This window comes from Rhinopithecus bieti, unplaced genomic scaffold (genome assembly GCF_001698545.2).
Source record: "Rhinopithecus bieti isolate Rb0 unplaced genomic scaffold, ASM169854v2 scaffold_2454, whole genome shotgun sequence".
In the NCBI taxonomy this organism is placed as follows: domain Eukaryota; kingdom Metazoa; phylum Chordata; class Mammalia; order Primates; family Cercopithecidae; genus Rhinopithecus; species Rhinopithecus bieti.
The window spans coordinates 1196986-1220064 of NW_016803843.1; the positions used below are offsets into that span (position 1 = coordinate 1196986).

The 23079-nt window shown below is 38.6% G+C and overlaps 1 protein-coding gene across 1 annotated transcript in view; it reads left to right on the forward strand.

Moving 5' to 3' along the window:
- PROS1 (protein S) overlaps nt 1-23079 on the forward strand; it is a 101929-nt gene that overhangs the window by 47316 nt on the left and 31534 nt on the right. The window contains exons 3-6 of the mRNA XM_017855198.1: nt 1551-1574; nt 13860-13949; nt 21543-21665; nt 21771-21902. Coding sequence (XP_017710687.1) covers nt 21590-21665; nt 21771-21902 — 208 coding nt within the window. The 5' untranslated portion in view covers nt 1551-1574; nt 13860-13949; nt 21543-21589. The remainder of the gene's footprint in view (nt 1-1550; nt 1575-13859; nt 13950-21542; nt 21666-21770; nt 21903-23079) is intronic.

Genomic DNA, 23079 nt, shown 5'->3' on the forward strand with positions numbered 1-23079 from the left:
TTTTTTTTGTTTGTTTTTTTAAGACAGAGTCTTGCTCTGTAGCCCAGGCTAGAGTGCAGTGGCATGATCATGGTTCACTGTGGCCTTGACCCCCTGGCTCAGGCAATCCTCCTCTCTCAGCCTCCTATGTTGCTGAGACTACAGGTGTGTAGCCCCACACCTGACTAATTTTGGTATTCTTTGTAGAGAGGGGGTTTTGCCATGTTGCCCAGGCTGGGCTCAAGCAATCTGCCCACCTTAGTCTCCGAAAGTGCTAGGATTACACGTGTGACCACAGTGACCCCCCTGCCACACCCCCACCAAACATTTGTTACTGTGTCATGATTCTCGTGATTACAGGTGTCCACATCTCTAATACTGCAGTCCACATTTCCAGTCTTCTCAGTACCACTTATGCCTCAACATCTCTAATATATTGCTTTGACGGTCGCAACATCACCTTTGAATCCCATTATCTATTGTGTAGGTTTATATGTGAGAGGGGGAAAGAATGAGGCCTTTGACTCAGTTCTGGATGAGCTTATGTTCTGTACTTACTAAGTGGTAACATTGACTGTGTCTTTGTGTAGAAATTTTGGTTTCTCATGAGGTATTCTTGTACTGTTAATGGTACACATTAGATATATCATGGCTTAAAAATGCTTTCGTTGACCAACCTGAGAACTTTACTATCAGAAATTTTTAACATTTTTCTCCCTTTGAGAAAGCACATTCTTTACTCCAAATGACTGATTTACAGACAAACTTTTGGTACACAACCAATTTATAAGTAAGGTATTATATGTACATAAGATGTACAAGATAAATGTCTACTTTAATTCACTTCAAAGTATGTCACTGTTAGCTGGGCACCTTGGCTCACACCTGTAATCCCAGCACTTTGGGAGGCCAAGGCAGGAGGATCGCTGGAGTCCAGCAGTTTGAGGCCTAGGCAGCATAGTGAGACCCCATCTCTACAAAAAAATAATTTGCAACAACAAAAAATCAGCTGTGCATGGTGACATGTACCCGTAGTTCCAGCTACTTGGGGGACTGAGATGGGAGGATTACTTGATCCCAGGAGGTTGAGGCTGCAGTGAGTCATGGTCATGCCACTGCACTCTAGCATGGGTGACACAGAGAAACCTCATCTCAAAAAAAAAAAACAAGACAGAGTATGTTACTGTGATTGAACACTGAATCTGTGTGGGTCATCATTATGACATAAAATGTGTCAAATGGTTATCTAATCATTATGGAAAAATTAAAAGATGTACAAAAAAAGGGCATGCATGATTATATTTACCATCTTAAATCGAGCTTGTTTTCAGATTAGAAGCCTTTGAAACATGATTAATTGATCAGTATTTCTTTAAGCCTAAGTGTCTTATTGGTTTAACTTTATTGTTTTCTCTTAGTATATCTTACTATATAAAAAGTTATAATGTGAAAATGATGATTATATGTAATTTATTTGCATCTTTGATATAAAACACATTATAAAATTAAGTTTTAACTCTATAATGAAATTTAGGTTTGCTAAGATATATGTTTTCTTTTCTTCTTTCTAGGATTATTTTATCCAAAATACTTAGGTAAGTTCAAAACATCTCAATTATATCATCTTAGAAATGGAAGGGAACTTAGATATATTCCTGTCTAACTCTCTACCCATCTATTCCATCCAATGTAATTTCATTATCCTTGGGAGTGAGGTTTCATTTTATATGCAATTTTGCTGTCTTTATATTTAAGACATGTTGAGAAATTTGGAACAGTTCTTTAATTACCATGTGGCATTTTAAATTTTAGTGTTTTTCTTTCTCATGTCTTTCTCATGAAGCTCTTGGGCTGATGCTCAGTTATATTGAGGTGCTCATAGTCTATGAGCTCATAACCCATATGCGTTTTCATGGGTTAACTTTTTTTATTTTGTTTTTTGAGACAGGGCCTTGCTGTGAGCCAAGAGCTGGAGTGTGGTGGCCTGCTCTTGGCTCACTGTAACTTCTACTTCCCTGGGTTCAAGTGAATCTCATGCCTCAGCCTCGTGAGTAACTGGAATTACAGGCATGTGCCACCACACCCAGCTAATTTTTGTATTTTTAGTAGAGACAGGGTTTCGCCATGTTGGCCAGGGTAGTCTTGAACTCCTGACCTCAAGCATCCACCCTCCTCAGCCTCCAAAGTGTTAGGGTTACAGGCATGACCCACCCTGCCCAGCCTTAGCTGCTGTAGTTTAAAAGGGCAGTGGGATATAGATATATATCCATGAAAAAGATGTTTTCTTTTGTAAGGTTACATGTTACTCCTCACTTTTCAAAACAAAAACCAATAATTTGTACTATTAAAGTGTAGAAAAGATAGTATATCTAGACTATTTCAGCTTTTTAATTTTAGATAGAAATGTAAATATTTTATAATAAAAATAGACAATATTTGACTGTTAAATATTACATATGCATTAAAAAATACAGTGTTAACTCTTGCTTTTTAGGTCCATGTAATGAGGCTGTGTTTTTGCAGGCACACTACTGTAGAGGATACATTCCTTTGATCAGAGTACATTTGGATAAAGATAAATACCATGTTAATACAGCATTATGTGTTCTGGGGAAGTTCCTTAGATAAAATATTTTTCTTTTCTCCTTGTATCTCTCTTCCACTTTTCTGGTTCCACCCAACTCTTTCTTCTCTTTGCCTACCTCATTTGGCAACATGGTAAAAAAAAAAAAAAAAAAAAAAGTATAAAACAAAACAAACTAAAACAAAAACACAAGATGTGGGCTCCAGCCTCAGACCTAAAAATTTTTAGCTGTATCAGGTGAAACAAGTTGTTTAGCTTTTCAGGTTCTGTAGTTTTAAGTGTGCCCTGTAACTATATTTTCTAACTTCAGAGCTTTTAAATCACCAAATAAGTCAATGTACATAAATAACTTACTGTGTCAAAATTTCTTCAAATATATTCTTGTTTAATCACCCCATCATGTGAAACAAAATATACTTTTATTATGATTTGTTTTTTGATTTAAATTTCATATTTTGGTCTTTATTTGTATATAGGCATGTGTGGTGAATTCCACTGTTAAAACAATTTTAAAATGTCCTGCCTCAGTTACACTTTTTTTGTTATTTGATGTGTATAGTCTATAGGCCAATGGCTCTAATTTGAAAAGCAAAACAAAACAATCCTTTCCCTGGTAAATCTAATAGTAGTTTTACTAACTACAACAGCTCATATAGGAAGTCCCCTGTGGTGAGATAAGGTCACCAAAGAAATTAAATAACTATAACCCATATATTTGGGGCAATATTTAGACTTAGTTTTCAGGGACTAATAAAGCACTTCAATTGGTCTACGTATTCCCTGTGCTATCTTGAAAACATGTGATTTGGAAATAAGTACTCTGGGTTCCATTATAGTTTTTAAATTGTATTCTTCTCTTTTGTAAGAAGTAGAATAAATCACTACCATTTCCATAGGCCTCGTATCACCTAACAGAGTAGGTGTTTCTATTAAAGAGAGAGAAACTTCCTGGGAAGAATGGTAAACTCTGAGCCTAAATATAAACATTAGAAATCATTTTTTGGTGTAAGCTGGCAAAAAATAAAATAAGAAAAAAACCCTGAAAATAAAAAAAAAAAGAAATTATTTTTAGTTTCTAATTCCTGCCAAGTTGGTGAATTACCTCAGAATGCTGACTCCCTCCCTTCAAATCTTCTCTAAAGAAACAATAAGATTCCAAGCACGTTAATAACAAAATAAAATGACAGCAACAGGAAGTGTAAGAAATGTCTGGGTAGATGAAAAGCTGGCCTGACCTGCTGGTGTGTGTGGTGGGGGGGTTGTGTTCTAACTGACAAGGCAGTAGTGACAGAACAGATTTGACCATTTAAAACATGGCCTGAGCTTTCCAATTGAGAAAACAAACACAAAAAGTACAAGAGAGCAAACCCCGAGTCACAAGAAGTTTTAAAGTAACAAAAGCAGAGAGAGAAATAAGTGGAAAAGAAAAACAAAAGTGAGCATTAACGAAAGCAGATTCTCATTCTTCAGAAGGGTTAGCGAGTGAGACTAACATCTGGCAAGAATAATTAAGGAAAAACAAAACAGAGAAGGAGGAAACGCCAATACATAGAGTACAAGATGGAAAGGGAAAATATTCTAAAGTCAACACAGGTTAAAAACAGTATCATAAAATATTACAAACAGCTACATCAAATACATTTGGGAACCTAAATAAAATGGATGTGTTCCTAGAAAAACATAAAATATCTGTAATTTCACAGGAAGCAATGGAGAACTTAGTTATACAAACAAGTATTAAACAAGTTGAAACCGCAGCCAAAGCCCTCTTCTTCCTATTTCTCCCAAAACCCAGATCCAGATGGTTTTACAAATGAACTCTTACAAATTTTAGGAAATTGTTAATGTTTCCCTTATTAAGATATCGTCCTTGAAAAATGAGCTTATTCTAAGAGGCTTGTGTAATCTTGACTCCAAAACCAAATAAAGACATATAGTAAACTCATTTTAAAATTTAAGTGAGGGAATAAAAGAAAAGAAAAATAGAATTCCTTTTGCTTTCTGAATTAATTCTAAATAAAATGATATTCAGTCCGATCTTAAGTGTGTTAAAAATAATATCATGATCAAGTAAAATTATTCCAGAAATTTAAAGATGATTTAACATCAGAAAATCAGCTGGGTGCAGTGGCTTATGCCTGTAATCCCAGCCACTCAAGAGGCTGAAGTGGGAGGATCACTTGAGGCCAGGAGTTTGACACTAGCCTGGGTAACATAGTAAGACCCCACCCCTAAAAGTGTAGTATTACCTCAGTTCATACAGAAAAAGCAGTTGATAGAGATCACTACTTAGTTATGATCAAAGCTTTTGTCAAATTAGAATATAAGAAAAGGTTCTGAGGTTGGTAAAGTTTAAATATAGAATAAGCACCTAATTTATCTTCCAAATTTTCACATTTCAGTTCAGGATTAATACTGCACAAGGTCAATGTCAGCTGTAAAAAGAATAAAATAGGATTGTTTTGGGCAAATTGGCATGAGAAAGGAAGGAGGGAGGGATGGAAAGAGAAAGAGAGAGAAAAGAAAAAGAAAGGAAGCGAACAAAATCTACAGTAAACATTACACCTAATGGATAAAATTTAGTTATAGTTTCTTTGAGGTTGAGAACAGAAAGAAAAGTACTGGAGGTTACATTAAATGCAATAAGGAAAGAAAAATAGGGATTTTATAGATCATAAGCTATAATATAGTCCTGTCATTGTTTTTAATTGATATAATACTGGAAAAAAATAGAATCCACAGACAAAATGTAAGAACACATAAGAGATTTAGATAATTCTATGACTCTCCTATACAAATTCATAGTAGTTATTAACACAAGCAATAGTCTAGTAGAAATTAAAAAGATGATACCATTCACAATAGCAGCAAATCCCATAAAATATCTAGAAATATCTGAAGAACACATAAAAGCCCTATGGAGAAAATTTTAATACTCAAATTGAAGACGTAGAAAATGAATTAAAACCATTGAAAGATACTTCATGATCTTGAATTGAGTGATGCTATAAAGTGATCAGTTCTCAAATTTATTTTATTTTCTCTTATTATATTTTATGTTTTTAGAAATGGGGTCTCTCTATGTTGTCCATGCGGGTCTCAAATTCCTGGGCTCAAGCAATCCTGCTGTCAGGGCTTCCCAAAGTGCTAGGATTATAGGTGTAAGCTACTATGTGCGGCCATCCTCAAATTTATATGTTCAGAGCAATCTTGTTTAAAAAAATATTTTTAAGAAACTTGATACACTCATTTTAAAATTTAAGAGAGCGAATGAAAGTCCACACATGTCTAAAATACAAAAAAGAGAAATACTTTATCAAATATTAATAATACAAAGGTATAGAAATAAAACTGTTTGGTATTTTCAGAACATGTAGACTAATGAAACTGAACAGAAAGTTCAGAGAAAGACTCATGTATCTATGACAACCTAATATTTGATAAAGATGATACTGTAAGTCACTGGATTATTTAAAGATGGCATTGAGAAGAGTGGCCAGCTATTGGCAGACAAATAAATGTGGGTTTCTAATTACCACCAAATGTAAAGGTGAATTCTAGGTAGAATAAAGACAAAAATGTTAAAATAAAACTATGAAATTAAAGAAATAATATGGGAGAATATCTTTGTGACTGATGGCCTGGGGGAAAATTTTAAATTCACAAACTGTAAGGTGAAATAATAAATTTTATTATAACAAAATTAAGAATTTATCTTACAAGAGAGACGTGAATAGTAAGATTAAGAGACAAATGACAGTTCTGTCTCTGTCAAATAAATATCAAAAATGTAAATATCAAGAGATGATATTTATAAATGTTTAAATTTTTTCAAATCTGCAGGAAAACAAAGATCAATAGAAAATGGTAAAAAAAAAAAAATAGGGAAAATTTTCAAAGAAGAAAACTTTCAGATTTGGAAAATGACATGAAAATATGCTCCATATCCTTAGAAATCAGAAAAACAATGTGATATTACTTTATTACTTATTAGTCTGCCAAAAATTAGAAAGCAAGGATATAGAAATCCTTGTATCCCACTGGTGAGAATGCACCTCTGCCAAGCCATTAAGTACAATCCTATTTAATGATCACACAATTCCACCCCTGGATATCTATTCCAAAGAAATTGTTATGCAGGTACTAAGGAGACATGCATGAGGATGTACTTTCCACTTTCTTGTAGAGGTAGAAAATTGGAGGTAATTTGAATATCTATCATGGGTAGACAGAATTCTAAAGTGGTGGTTGCATACTGTGATGTAATGCTTAGTGGTTAGTAACAATGAATTATGTGTAGCAGCATAGATTGATCATAAAAATCAGGTGCTGAGTGAAAAATATTAGAGGATGTGATATATTATACAAAACCATTTACACACATGAATGAAAACATGGACATGAAATTGTAAATATATATTTTCAAGAACACTTACAAATTTTAAAAATGCACATAACCACTGGGCATGGTGTCCCATGCCTGTAATTCCAGCACTTTGGGAGGCTGAGAAGGGCAGATCACTTGAAGTTAGGAGTTCGAGACCAGCCTGACTAGCATGGTGAAACTCCATTTCTAGTCAAAATATAAAGATTAGCCAGGAATGAAGGAGTGGTGGTGAGGCCTGTAATCCCAGCTACTGGGGAGGCTGAGGGATGAGAATCACTTGAACCCAGAAGGTGGAGGTTGCAGTGAGCCAAGATCGTGCCACTGTACTCCAGCCTGGGCGACAGAGACTCTGTCTCAAAGAAAAAACAAAACAAAACAAAACAAACAAACAAACAAAAAAACCAAAAACCACACAACTCATTAGAATGACTGCCTAAAGGATGAATGAAAGTGGAAACGGAGGAAATGGAGATAGAAAGAAATATATATGTATATTTTGAAAGCAAGTGATGGGCTTTTCAAAGATGAGCGATCATAATGCAGTCAAAGGGATGGGGTATGAATAACTCAGCCTTGTACTCCTCCAGTCAAAACAAGCAAACATTCAGCCTTTTATGTGATATCTTTTCTGTGACTTAAAGACAGAGGGGTATAAAGTAGTTTCTTGGAGAAATAAAAAATTTACCTGACTCATGATCCATTACAATTCCTTTGTCTAGGAGTCAGTGACTGTTCGAACTATTTTTTAGAATTGACAAATCAAGATAGCTAGGATAGTGGTGCCTATAGAAAGTGGCAAAAGGAAACCAGTTTGATTGTTAATAAAACTAATGGTGAAAAATATAAGTAAAGGTACATGTAGCAAGATCTTTTCCTAAGAGGTTATGCCTTGACCACCAGAACCTCTCTTGAAAGGGTCTGTTGCTTAGCCTTTCTCTCCTATGGTCCTAATTTCTGTTTTTAATCCCTTTTCTTGTGGGAGCTTCTGCGTCAGTTTACAGAAGCAGAGACAATCTCCCTCCAGCTTTCACCTTCCTGTTCACCCTCCTCAATTTTTCCTATTCCTGTTGTGTGGTAAAAAAGATTAAGTGGGACTATGAGGGTTCTGTATTGCACGGCTTTGGAGTGGCAAAGCAACTGGCTCTCCACACTGTAATTCTGAATGCACTTTTCCATGACAGTATTATCATGAATATTAATGTAGGCTTTTATATAATGTGCCTTATGTGTTTAAGCTAATGTAGTCTGGCCTGGGGTTCTAAATCCATATGAAACATTTCACTTGGGTCTCCAGCCTCAGGGCTTTCAAATTTTGGCTGTTATTCACTGTAAAATTTGCCAGAGATGCGAAATGAAGCTTTCTCAAAAGTGATGATTCTAATGAAATATTCACACTAGAATAAATGAAGTCTCAGAATAGATGATACAAGAAGAAGGACAAATGAACGAAAGATAAGACTACTCGAGACCTAAAACTACTTGGGTTTTACTGGGGCTGAGTTTGGCTCCCTTCCCCTCTCTACGTCTTGTACCCTTTTGCGTTACTACCTTCCATCATGGAATGCTGCCGTGCGTAAGAAGGCCCTTACCAGATGATTAGCACCTTCATATTGGACTTTCCAGTCTCCAGAACTGTGAAAAATGATTTTTTCTTTATAAATAACTGAGTCTGTGGTATTCTGTTATAGCAACACAAAAAGGGCTAAGACGAAACATTGGTGCCAGACACTGGCTTGTTTCTATAACAAATACCTGAAAATGTGGAAGCAGTTTTGAACTGGGTAATGGCTAAAGGCTGGAAGAATCTGGAGGAGCAGACTAGGAAAACCTAGATAGCTGTGAATGGAACATTGAGGATGATTCTGGTGAAGAGTCAAAAAAAGAGAAGACATGTAGGAAAAGAATGTAACTTCTTAGAGATTACTTAAGTGTCATGATTAGATTGTTGGTAGAAATATGAATGCTAAAGGCCATTCTGATGAGATCCTAGATGGAAGTGAGAAACAAAGCACTGGAAACTAGAGTAAAGACCAACATTGTTACAAGGTGGCAAAGAAATTGGCTGAATTATCTCCATGCCTGAGGGCTTTAGGGAAGGCTGAATTTAAGAGATATGTACTAGGATAGCAGAGATTTCTAAGCAAAATATTGAAGGAACTGTGTGGCTACATTTATTTATTTATCTATTTATTTATTTAGAGACAGAGTCGTGCTTTGTCACCCAGGCTGGAGTGCAGTGGTGTGATCTTGGCTCACTGTAGCCTCTGCCTCCCAAGTTCAAGCAGTTCTTGTACCTCAGCCTCCCAAGTAGCTAGGATTACAGGTGTGCGCCACCACACCTGGCTAATTTTTGTATTTTTAATAGAGACAGCATTTTTTCATGTTTGCCAGGCGGCCTCAAACTCCTTACCTTAAGTGATCCACGTGACTCGGCCTCCCAAAGAACTAGGATTACAGATATGAGCTACTGTGCCCAGCCTTTGTGGCTACTTTTAACTGAATATAGTAATATATGAGAAAAAGAGAAATGATTTAAAGTTGGGATTTATAAGTAAAAGGGAATCAGGGCAAAAATATTTGGGAAATTCACAGCCTGGTCATATAAAGAGTGAAAAGGTCTTTAGGAAAGCAAACCAATGGTGTGTCCCAAGTTACCATTTGCCAAAGAGATTGCCATGAATAGAAAGGAGCCAGGAGCTCATTATTTTAAGTGAAGTAACTCAGGAATGGAAAACCAAACATTGTATGTTCACAGTTATAAGTGGGAGCTAAGCTATGAGGATGCAAAGGCATAAGAGTGATACAATGGACTTTGGGGACTCGGGAGAACTGGTGGAAGCGGGGTGAAAGATAAAAGACTACACGTTGGGTACAGTGTACACTGCTTGGGTAATGGATGAACCAAAATCTCAGCAATCACTATGAGAGAACTTACTTATACATGTAACCAGACACCACCTATTCCCCCAAAAACCTGTTGAAATTTAAATAAATAAATAAATAAATAAATGGAGCCAGGTGCTGTTTTTCAAAACAATGGGTGAAAGACCTCAAAGACATTTGAGAGATTTTTGAGGCTGCCTCTCCCATCACTGGCCCAGAGCAGGACCTTGATGTAGTTTCCAGAGGGGCACCTGCAGGACCACCACTGCTCAGCACGACCTAGGGACTGTGCTGCTGGAATTTCAGCACAGTGTCCCTTGGCCATCCCAAACATGGCTCAAGTGGGCCTAGGTGCATCTCAACCCACCACTCTGGAATGTACGTACCTCATAAGCGTTGGTGGCATTCATGTGGTGTTAATTTTGCGGGTGCACAGAATGCAAAAGCTGTGGGGTCATGGGGCTTCCATCTAGATGTCAAAGGTTATTATGGACAGTCTGGGGGTGCCCAGGCAGAGACTTGTTACAGCAGCAGAGCCACTGTAGTGAACCCCCACCGGGGCAATGCCTAGTGGAGCCATGGGAGTTGGGAAGCCCCAAGAGCCCAGAACTATAGGGCTACCAGTATGCAACTTCTGTCTGGGAAAGCTGCAGGCACAAGACTCCAACTTGTGAGAGCCGCAGCATGGCCTACATCCAGCAAAACCATAGGGATGGGTTGGCCAAGGCCTTGAGGTCTCAACCCCTACCCCTGTGTGCTCAGAAGTCAGGACATAGAGTCAAGGAAAACTGTATTAGAGCTTTAACATTTTATATTGTTTTTCTTAATGAGTTTTGGACTTCCTTAGGACCAGTTACGGTTCTTACCTGTTTTACCTTTTTGTAATGGAATCATGCTTATCTCACTGCATTTTGGAAACTCATAGCTGGTGGGAATTTGCCTTAGGGTGAATCATGCCTTGAGTCTCATCCATATGTGATTTAGATGAGACTTTGGACTTTGGACTTTTGAGTTGGTGCTAGTATGAGTTAAGACATGGGGGCTTGTATTAGCCTGTTTTCACACTATTATTATAAAGACATACCCAAGACTGGATAATTTATAGAGAAAAGAGGTTTAATTGACTTATAGTTCAGCATGACTGGGGAGGTCTTGGGAAACTTAGAATCATGACGGAAGGCAAAGGGAAAGTGTATTAGTTAATTTTCATGTTGCTAATAAAGACATACCTGAGACTGGGTAATTTGTAATTTAAAAGAGGTTTAATTGACTCATAGTTCCACATGGCTGGAAAGACCTCATAGTCATGGCAGAAGGTGAATGGGGAGCAAAGTTACATCTTACATGGCGACAGGCAAGAGAGCTTGTGCAGGGGATCTCCCATCTATAAAACCATCAGATCTTGTGAGACTTACTCACTACCATGAGAACAGTGTGGGGGAAATTGCCCCCATGATTCAATTATCTCCACCTGGCCCTGCCCTTGACACATCGGTATTATTACAATTCAAGGTGAGATTTCGGTGGGGACACAGCCAAACCATATTAGGAAGCAAGGCACCTTCTTCACAAGGCAGCAGGAAGGAGAATGAATACAGGAGGAACTGACAAACACATAAAATCATCAGATCTTGTGAGAACACCATGGGGAAAATCGCCCCCCCCCCCAATTCAATTACCTCTACCTGGTCTGTCCCATGATACATGGGGATTGGGGGGATTAGAATTCAAGATGAGATTTTGGGTGGGGACACAGTCAAACCATACCAGGGCTACTGAGATGGAATGAATATATTTTGCACATGAGAAGGACGTGAATTTTGGGGGCTGGAGCAAATGCTAGGCTTGAATGTGATCCTCAAAATGCATGTGCTGGAAACTTAATTCCCAGTGGAACAGTGTTGGGAGGTGGGGCCTAATGGGAGGTGTTTAGGTCATTAAGGCTGCACCCTCATGAATGGCCTAACACCAATTATGAAAGGGCTGGAGGCTGCAAGTTTGGCCTCTTGCTCTTTCACCCTCTCAACTCTCTTGCCATCTGCTGGGGGATGGTGTAACAAGAGGGCCTTCATGAGATGCCGAAGTACCTTAATATCAGAATTCCCAGCCTCCAGAACTGGGAGAAGTAAATTTCTTTTATAAATTAGCCAGTCTGTGGTATTTTGTTATAGCAACACAAAGTAGATTAAGATAGGGGCTCCAGAAACACCCCCATGATGTGTAAGGTAAGACTTATTTGGGAAGATATTCTAACTCACCATGGTAGGCTGAATAATGACCTCCTTACTCCACCCTGCCTAGCCCTCCCCACCCCAAACATATCTATGTCCTAATCCTCAGAACTTGTGACTGTTACCTCATATGGCAAATGGAGACTTTGCAGATGTGACGAAAGATCTTTCCATGGAGACATTATCCTGGGATATCTGAGAGGACTCGATAAAACCATAAGGGTCTTCATAACAGGATGGCAGGAGATCAGAGTCAGTAGTAGGATATGGAATGACAAAGCAAGAATTGGCAGACATGCAAGGATGAGGCCACGAGCCCAGGAATGCAGATGGCCTCTAGAAGCTGAAAAAGACAAGGAAAGGGATTCTTCTTTGAAGCGTCCAGAAGGAATGGATCCCTGCTAACCCTTTGGTTTTAGACTCTCAGCACTGTAAAGCAATACATTTTTATATTTAAAGCTACTAAATTTGTGGTAATTTGTCATAGCAGCCATAGGTAACTTAAACATATACTGACTTCAAATGAATCTTTTAATCTGTCTGTGATAAATTATATTTTTCCAAAGATAGTTCAAAAATGTCTCCCGTTCCACATACCCTTCTGCAGTGTCATTTTGCCATATCCTGATCAAGAGGTAGAATAAATCCCCAACCCACACCCTACCCTTTGAATCTGGGTGGACCCTGGGACCCCTTTGATCAATATAATATGATAGAAGTGATACAATGTCCCATAACTGCCATGGCAGCTGGCTTTCTCTCTCTTAGAAGTTAGCTGTCATGAAAGAAGTGCCACTGTAAGACCAGCATGCTAAGGGAAACACCCACACGGAGAACTTTGAAGCATGATCTATCATATGGAAAGAGAGATGCCGAAGAACATTAGCTCCATCTTGGAAGCAGTCCCCTGCCACAGCCATCCTGGTTGACTCCATTGGCAGCAGAGACAAACAACCCAACCAAACTCTGCAAATATTTGACTCACAAATCATGAGAAAAACACAAAGATTATTTAGGCTACTAATTTTGGGGGTGGTTTTTTACTCGGCAAAAGCTAAGTAAAACACCATCTTTTTTTTATGGTAAGTCAGTGACTGTCTGAACAATGAAGTAATACATATAGTGTCTTTAATGCCTGTTAAGAAATGTATTTTTGGCACTAAGTAACTTCTAGTTACCTTAAAGTTGCAAAGTATTTCATCTTTACAATTCCAGCTGTCATTTCTTAGTTTCCTAGCAATATCTACCAGGTTGCTATATCTGATTTCACAGGGTTGTAGTGAAGAATGAAGGGAATGAAGTAAACCTGTTTTGTAATATAGAAGCATTATACAAATATTATTGTATTAATCTCAGGTCAACATTAGAAGAATTGGAAGTAGCCTGTAGCAAGTAGAAACAAGAACTGATTCTATTGACTGAATTATATATACTTTCTAAATCAGACTCTGGTCAATAGATTTGAGAGTAACATCTTGTTTCTGCTATGGAATTAAAAACATATGACAATGAATTTCTGTGCTAAACCAAGGTTTTTTCACTTCTGACTTTAAGGTTCTTCTCCAGAGAGAAGAAGATGTCACAGACCTATTTTTTATGATTCTGTATCTGTTGCCATCTTGCTTGTAGATTTTAATTTTGCAAAAGGTAGATGGAAACATTTAGTGTTGCATTTTGAAGGCTGAATCTTGTGAATCCACAGGAGCATAAATATTCTACCTCTTGGGACAGTTCCTACCATGAATTCAGATCAAGTATGTGTGTCTAAGAAGATTATGTTCGTTTTTCTTTTCAGTTTGTCTTCGCTCTTTTCAAACTGGGTTATTCACTGCTGCACGCCAGTCAACTGATGCTTCTTATCCTGACCTGAGAAGCTGTGTCAATGGTAAGCACTTCTACCATCTATTGAAAAAACAAAACAAAGACTCTGTAGGTAAAGTACACGCATGCTAATGTAAACTAATGTTTCAAAATCGAGAAATGATCCTTTGATGGGTTGTATGTCCAGCAAGGAAATATTTTCAAACTGCATTTAAAATACTTGTTTGTGGTTGTAAATGCCACTGTATTACTCAAAATGAATTTTTTTGCCTAATGTTTAAACTAAACAGAGTTCTTTGTTTTAGTAAGCTTTAGATCATCAGCTTCAGAATTTGTATTCCCAATGGCTTTATTTTGGCTGTTGTTGCATAATCAAGTAGTGTGACTAAATGTTACAGTAGGTTAATAGCTCAAAGTAGAGCCACGTTTATTCTGCTAACTTTCTGGCATTGATAATATAAACGTGGAAGACGTTATATGAATCAAATTAGCTTTCTTGCTCTGAAGTTCACAAGGGACCTAATGATAATTCTGGTAGATTATTTTTGACTCTTTGTTGGGAAATTGGTAAATTAGTAAAAGCAAATGGTGCAACCACAGATATAAATTGTGATGTTTGTTCAGAGAATATTTTACATCCAGCATTGACATTCTCTAGGTATTCATTTAACTGTGTTTTTCTCTAATTTAAAGTGCTTGCAATTACACAGGTAGAACAGTTTGTCTGAACACCTATGTTTAATTATTTAATTCATGCTTTATCTTTTCTTAAAATTTACCAAAGAACAGAAGAATAATAATTTTGATAAAATTTTCTGTTAGTTTGTTTTCTATGATTTTAACTGATACCTAATGTATTGCCACGTTTCAAAAAACTTGATCCTATGAAGACTTTTTAAAAAAATTGTGCAATTAATTAGGCATTATCTAGGTTGGTTATTTATTAAACAACAAAAATTTTCTTTGACTAACATATGCAAAGAGATAGAAATATTGGGAGTATTGGAAGTATTGGAAGGATGGGAAGAACATGTACGGTTGATTGGGAAGTTGAGAAGCTGGTGTGCAAATGTGCAGAAACCAAGGGACTATTGCAGTGTGTAATGAGGGGACAGAAATTACAAATAAAAAACAAATGGCATGTCATTTGCCATATTGATAAAGTGCTTTGATATTTTAGGAAGAAAATAAACAAGGCACTATAATTGATCTTTACTTGTACTTTTTTTTTTTTTTTTTGGACAAGCTCTTACTCTGTTGCCCAGGCTGGAGTGCAATGTTGCAATCATGGCTCACTGCAGCCTCAACCTCCTAGGTTCAAGCAATCCTCCTGCCTCAGCCGCCTGAGTAGCTGGAACTATAGGCACATATCATCACTCCTGGCTTATTTATTTATTTATTTATTTATTTATTTATTTATTTATTTATTTTTGAGACGGAGTTTTGCTTCTGTCGGGGCCCGGGCTGGAGCTGCAGTGGCCAGATCTCAGCTCTACTGCAAGACTCCGCTCCCGGGTTAACGCCAATTCTCTTCCTCAGCCTCCCGAGTAGCTGGGACTACAGGCCGCCCGCCCCACCTCGGCCCGGCTAGTTTTTTTTTGTATTTTTAGTAGAGACGGGGTTTCACCGTGTTAGCCAGGATGGTCTCAAATCCTGACCTGCATGATCCGCCCCGGTCTTCGGTCCTCCCAAGTGCTGGGATTACAGGCTTGAGCCACCGCGCCCAGCCTAATTTGTTTTTTATAGAGATGGGGTCTTGGGTATGTTGTCCAGGCTGGTCTCAGACTCCTGGCCTCAAGCAATCCTTTTACCTGGGCCTCCCAAACTGCTAGAATTACAGGCATGAAACACTATTCCAGGCCCTACTTTGTACTTCTTAATATTGCTCTTTTTCTCTGGTAATATTCCTTATTTTAAAATCTGTCTTATATTAATATAGTCACTCTGGCTTTCCTTTGATTAGTGTGTTTATGGTTTACTTTTCCATCCATTAACTTTGAACATACCAGTGTGTTTATATTTCAAGTGAGTTTCTTCTGGGTCTTGCTGTTTTCTCCAATCTGACAATGTCTGTCTTTTAAGTGGAGTGTTAGACTATAGACATTTACATTTAATGTTACCACTGATGATGGTTAAAGTCTATTAATCCCATCTGTTCTGTTTTTTTTTTCTTTCCCTACTTTTTTTTTTTTTTGCGGGGGGGCGGGGGGCTGGAAGTTGATTACATTTTTCCATTTTGTCTCCTCTGTTATTAATTATGCTTCTCAAACTTCTTTTACTCATTTCTTTTCTTTTCTTCTTTTCTTTCTTTTTTTCTTTTGGTCAGGATCTCACTCTCTAGCCCAGGCTGGAGTGTGGTGGGGTGATCATAGCTCACTGCAGCCTTGAACTCCTGGTCTCAAATCCTTCTTCCTTTCTGCCTCAGCCTCCTTAGTAGTTAGGGCTGCAGGCATGTAGCACCATGTCCAGCTAATTTTTAAATTTGTTTGTAGAGATAGGGCCTCATTTTGTTGCCTAGATAGTTTTGAACTTCTGGCTTCAAGTGATCTTTTTACCTTGGCCTTCCAAAGTGCTGGGATAACAGGCATGAGCCACTGTGCCAGACCTCATTTCCTCTATTTTTTTGTGCTGTTTCTGCCTTACATTTTAATATTATACATTATAAACTCCATGATATGTTAATTTATAAATAGCCTATCAAATGAGAAAATATTGTTTTATTGTATTATTTATTTATTTTTGAGGCAGAGTCTTGTGCTGTCATCTAAGCTGGAGTGCAGTGGCACAATCTTAGCTTATTGCAACCTCTGTCTGCTGGATTCAAATCATTCTTGTGCCTCAGCCTCCCAAATAGCTGGGATTACAGGCCTGGCTAATTTTTTTGTATTTTTGTGGAGATAGGGTTTTGCCATGTTGCCTAGGATGGTCTCAAATTCCCGGCTGCAAGTGATCCACCCACCTTGGCCTCCCAAAGTGCTAGGATTACAGGCATAAGCCATTGGCACCTGTCCCAGAAAACATTGTTCTATATTTTCTCATATGTTTACCATTTCTGGCATTCCATATTCTTTTTTATAGATCCACATTTCCATCTGACAACATGTTCCTTCTGCCTGAAGAAATTCCTTTAACATTTCTTTTACTACATATCTGATGAAGATGGATTTTCTCTCTTTTTTTTTTTTTTTTTTGAGACAGAGTCTTGCTCTGTCACCCAGGCTGCAGTGCAGTGGCACAACCTCAGCTCACTGCAAGCTCCATCTCCCGGGTTCATGCCACTCTCCTGCCTCAGCTCCCCGAGTAGCTGGGACTACAGGTGCCTGCCACCACGCCCAGCTAATTTTTTGTATTTTTCGTAGAGACAGGGTTTCACCCTGTTAGCCAGGATGGTCTTGATTTCCTGACCTTGTGATCTGACTGCCTTGGCCTCCCAGAGTGCTGGGATTACAGGCGTGAGCCACCGTGCCCAGCCTTTCTCATATTTTTTAATTAAAAAATAGTATATTGCCTTTATTTTTGGGAGATATTTTTATTGGGTAAAGACTTCCATATTGATAGTGTTCCATCGGTATGTCAAAGATGTCTCTCCATTGTCCTTACACTTGAATAGATGCTGATGGGAAAACTACTGTTATTCTTAGCTTTTTTTTTCTTCTATGTATGCACTGTGTTTTAGATTTCTCTTTTTCCCTGGTTTTCTCTAATTTGATATAGTATTTTTAGGTTTATCCTGATTGGTGTTCAGTGGGCTGCTTGGATCTGCGTGTTCATAGTTTTCATCAAATTTAGAAAACAATTTACTATTATTTATTCCAATTTCTTTTTTCTTTCTCCCTGCTATCTTTCCTCTTCTCTTGGAATGTCAATAACATGTATTAGGCCATTTGATGTTGTTTAACAAGTCATTCATGCTCTAATTATTTATCAGTTTATTTATGTATTTATTGTTTTTATACTTCTTATCTGTCCTTCCTTAATTTTGGATAGTTTTTATGTCTTCAAGTTCACTCTTGTTTTTTCTCCCATGGATAATTTACTTTTAATCCCATTTACTGTATTTTTCATTTTATATAGTCTATTTTTCATTTCAATAAGTCCCATTTGGATCTGTTCCACATCTGCTATTTTATTTTATTTTTTTCATCATGCCTATATTTACTACGGGAACATGTGGAGTGCACTTAAAATAATTTTATTTGTTTATTTTCTGATTTTTGGTCATCTCTTCCATTTTAGATATATTTTCATCTACTGATTTTTCTCTTGGTTATACATTTTTTTCTTGTTTCTTTACATGCCTATTATTTTCTTAATTTAATTTAATTTTACATTGTACTTTATTTTATTTGGATATAAGGTCTCACTGTTACCCAGACTGGAGTCCAGTGGTGTGATCATAACTCACAGTAACTTCAAACTCCTAGTCTCAAGCTATCCCCCTACCTTAGCCTCTCAAATAGCTGGGACAACAGGCATGGACTACCACAGCTGGGGAATTTATTTTTTAAATTAATTTTAAAGATTATATCTCACTATGTTGCCAAAACTGGTCTTACCTCCTGGCCTCACATGATCCTCCCTCATCTGCCTCCCAAAGTGCAGAGTGAACCACTGCATCTGACTCCTACTTATTTTTAATTGTTTACCGAACCAAACAAACAATACTATTCTCAGTATAAATAGAAAAAAAGAACTTGGAACTTTCAGTTTGGGCTAAGATGATGTAACAGGGACCAAGTTTATCCTCCTGCCTTAAATAAGTAGAACTTCAGTCTAAGTATATAAAATAATGGTTTTGGACATTGGAGAACAGGAAGCAGAACACTGTGACTCCTAAGGAACAGAAAATAAGCTTACAGCTTATGTTGCTGGGTCCTGGATTTTCTTGTCTTCTTCCAAATAGTGTTTGATTTTGTTGTGGCGTTTAGGTAACTTATGTGGAATACATTAAAAACAAATCTTTTGAGTTTTGATTTTAGGCTCTGTTAAGGCAATCTGGAGTAGCCATTAGCTTAAAACTAATTTAGCCTCAATAATAAGTCTACATCCTTGTGAGGAGTCTGCCTGATGCCCTTTGTACTATGAAATATTTTAGGTCTGGGTAGTCTAAAACAAACTATCCCTATCTCTCTATGAGCTCTGGAAATTTTCCTGTGCAAATCGTCATTCAGCCAAAGACCCTGGGGGATCTTTTTGCAGATCTCTGGAGACTCTCTTTCTCTTCTCTCTCTCTCTTTCTCTCTCTCTTTCCATACACACACGTGTTTTTCCCTCTCTTTGCCTTTATAGTACTCTGAGCAGCAAAATTCCAATTTGATCTCCCCAAACTCCAATATTTGTTTTCTCAACCCAAGGAGACCACTGGGCTCTGTTTATGTTTCTTGCACTGTTGCATAGAAGCTATCTCCAGGCAGGAATGTGGTCCAATTGTAGGTCTCAGCTTGTTTATTTTCTTTTCCTTAGGAATCATGATGTTCTCCTTCCTGTTCTCCAATGTTTGAAAAACAATTATCTTGCATAGTTAGACTGAAGTTCTACTTATTTAAGGCAGGAAGATAAATCTGGTCCTTGTTACATCATCTTAGCCCGAACTGAAAGTTTTAAGTTCTTTTCTTTTTCTTTTTTTCTTTTCTTTTCTTTCTTTTTTCTTTTCTTTTTTTTTTTTTTTTTTGAGAGAGAGCCTTGCTCTATCACGATCTTGGCTTACTGCAGCCTCTGCCTCCCAGGTTCAAGCAATTCTTGTACTTTAGACTCCCGAGTAGCCAGGACTACAGGAGTGTGCCACCATGCCCAGCTAAGTTTTATATTTTCAGTAGAGACAGGGTTTCACCTTGTTGCCCAGGCCCCCAGTGATCGGCCTGCCTTGGTCTTCCAAAGTGCTGGGATTACAGGTGTGAGCCATCATGCCTAACCTCTTTTTTCTCTTAATGTTGAGAATAGTATTGTTCTGTCTACCTCATGGGATTGTTCTAAGGTTCAAATGAGGTAATATATTTGGAAAAATATCTAAATTACAGTTACAAAATACTGTATATATTTGCAATGTAAAAGTAGTGTTATGGAATCTTTGGGGTGTTGCTTTTCTGTCTAGAAACTTCTGTAGCCATTAGTGCCTTTGCCCAAGTTCTTGTCCTGCGTCCATGAAGAGTGAGGTATGCAGAAAACTAGAGAGTGAGCAAGATGAACAGGAGCTTTACTGAGCATTAGAAGAGCTCAGAGGACACCCTCAGTGGGTAGCTCATCTCTGTAGGCAGGTTGTCCCATCAAGTGTTCAGCTCTCAGTGGAGAGGAGGCTTTGAAGCGGGTGGCTCCTCTTTGTAGCCAGGTCATCCCATTGTCTCTGCAGCTCTCAGTAGAGAGGAGGCCTAGAGTGGGTGGCTCCTCTCTGCAGCTGGTTGTCCCATCAACAGCTCTCAGCAGAGGAGGGCCTGGAGAGGATGGTTCTTCTCTGCAGACAGGTCATTCAATGTCTGCAGCTCCCAGTAGAGAGGAGGCCCTGGAGATGGGAGCTCCTTTCTGCAGCTGGTTGTCTGTATATCTGTTCTGTTCTGGCTGAGTCTAGGGTTTTTATGGTCTTCAGAGTGGGAAAGTGCATGCTGACTGGTCCATGGGCTGCCATGGGTGGGCCCAGGAAAAAGCACCAGGAGATCCCCCTTCAGTCAGCAGTACTGGCAGCCCAGTCCACAGGCCTCAGGCCTTTCCCAGCCTGAAGGTGGGACTTCACGGGGGATCCACCCTTTTCCACACAGGCAGCTGTCTACCTCCTGCCACTGTTCATGGCACCCAGGCTCTTTGTGCCAAGGGGGTGCCTGCAGGCCAGCACTGAGCTGCCCTCAGCACCCCCGTCAGCTCCCTTCCCATGCTTGTTGGAGCCCAAAGACTGGAGGGGGCAAGGGGCTGGCCTTTTAGCACTGCCCTGAGCCTATGTCCACCTGGCCGGGCTGCAACAGCAGCCGGCTTCAGCCCCAACCTTGTTCCATGACCAGAGTGGGTGCCAGCAGTGAAGAGAGACCAGGAAGCAGGAGCAGGCACTCTGAGCCTGTGGTGGGCACAATGGGCCTTCCCAGGCCCCCATGAGCACAGAGATGCCCAGGTTTACAGCCAGGCTTGGGCAGCTGCAGCTGCACTCAGGGGACTCTTGTCCCACCAGTTTGGAAGGGGTGGGGCCCCCCTTGTCCTTGGCTTTCACCAGCTCTGTGGCGCGTGCAGCCCCAGCCATGCCTCTTAGATCAGAGTGGATGCCTGCTGCAGGGAGAAGCCTGGAAGCGGGAGCAGGCCCCCAAGAGCACAGAGACACCCGGGTCCGGAGCCATGACAGGGAAGCTGCAGCAGCATCCGGGGAGTGTGGGGCTCCTACCTGCTCTGTGGAGTGGGAGACCCTGGCCCACCTCCCTACTGCAGCTGGCATCTTGGCAGCAGCCACTCTAGATGGGCCACTGCTGCCGTCTGTAGTTTATTTTTACAAAATAATTATAAAGATTTACCTAATGGACTCACTTTTTAACTTAAGAAAAGTATTATTTAAAGGAAGGAGTTGTGCTTTTTTTTTTTTTTTTTCCATTGGTTCCAGGCTTCAGGATTTTTATTATAGTGCACACAATTTTCTTTTACCATGACATGAGGTAAAAAAAAATAAATAGATGTCTATTTCCTTCAGCCATTCCAGACCAGTGTAGCCCTCTGCCATGCAATGAAGATGGATATATGAGCTGCAAAGATGGAAAAGCTTCTTTTACTTGCACTTGTAAACCAGGTTGGCAAGGAGAAAAGTGTGAATTTGGTATGTATAATAACCCCCGCCCCCCAGCTCATCAGGATTGGTCTCCTGAAAAGTTCTCTGCAGGTTATATTACTTTAAAAATAATTCGTTTTTTTCCTGTTTTAGATATAAATGAATGCAAAGATCCCTCAAATATAAATGGAGGTTGCAGTCAAATTTGTGATAATACACCTGGAAGTTACCACTGTTCCTGTAAAAGTGGTTTTGTTGTGCTTTCAAATAAGAAAGACTGTAAAGGTAAGAGCAGGATGGTAGAATTAAAGCACATTTATTGTATGAGAATAATCCCAGTTAGAGAAATTTTACTAGCAAATTTTTGGAAAAATCATTGTAAGTGCTTATACTAACACATTTTATCCACATTGAAGCCTTGTGATACTGTGGAACTGCTTTTAGTTTTGTTTCTTTTGAGAGATAGGGTCTCACTCTGTCTCCCCATCTGGAGTGCAGTGGCTCTATCATGGCTCACTGTAGCCTTGACCTCCCGAGCTTAATTGATCCTCTGACTTCAGCCTCCCAAGTAGCTGGGACTACAGGTACATGCCACCGTGTCCAGCTAATTTTGTTTTGTATTTTTTGTAGAGATGGGGTTTCACCATGTTGCCCCAACTGATCTTGAATTGAAGTGAGCCTCCTGGCTCAGCCTACCAAAGTGTCGGGTTTACAGGTGGGAGCTCTGTGCCTGGCCTGCATTTTAGTTTACAGTACTGATAACGTGATTTTTAAAAATTTTCTCATTGTATGTGTGTGTACACACTTGTGTGCATGTTTCAATAAGGAATTTCATTATAAAATGACATTTCAATGCAAGTCTTTGCATGCTACAAACTTTGCAAAATCATTGTTTGTCCTCTGTCTTCAGACATTATATTTTTTATTTTCTTCTAGGAAAATAAGTAGCCATAGAAAGAAATCCACTGTGATAACCTCTTCCATTGTATTTTATTTTTCCTTTTCAGAAATACTTTTCTGATTTCCAATATCAACCCTTCATCTGGCACCTCATTTCCTGTTGTGGTTTTGGGAAAGAAAAGAAGATCTAGTTTCTTTCTCTTTCTGCCTTTAAGATCATATCATTGGTCATAACTCGTTTTTCTTCTTCAGTCTTAAATATTCCCTGTTAGTTTAGCTTTCTAACAAGTCATTTTACTAGTGTATTTCTTTTATTTTTCATTGTTTTCCTATCTCTACATTTTGACTTTTTTTCTCTCTGTATACTGTCAGTTTGGCTGTGTTAATGCTATGACTAAATCTTCAAATATTCATAGCAGGTGTGTGGATGACTAAAAGCAAGATTTCCCACCTGGACTTAAAATTTTCCTTTAGAAACTGGATACAATTAATATCAACGTTCTCTCCTCCACTACTTTTTTTTTTTTTGTTTTGCTAAAATGTTAAAAAAAAAAAAAAAAAA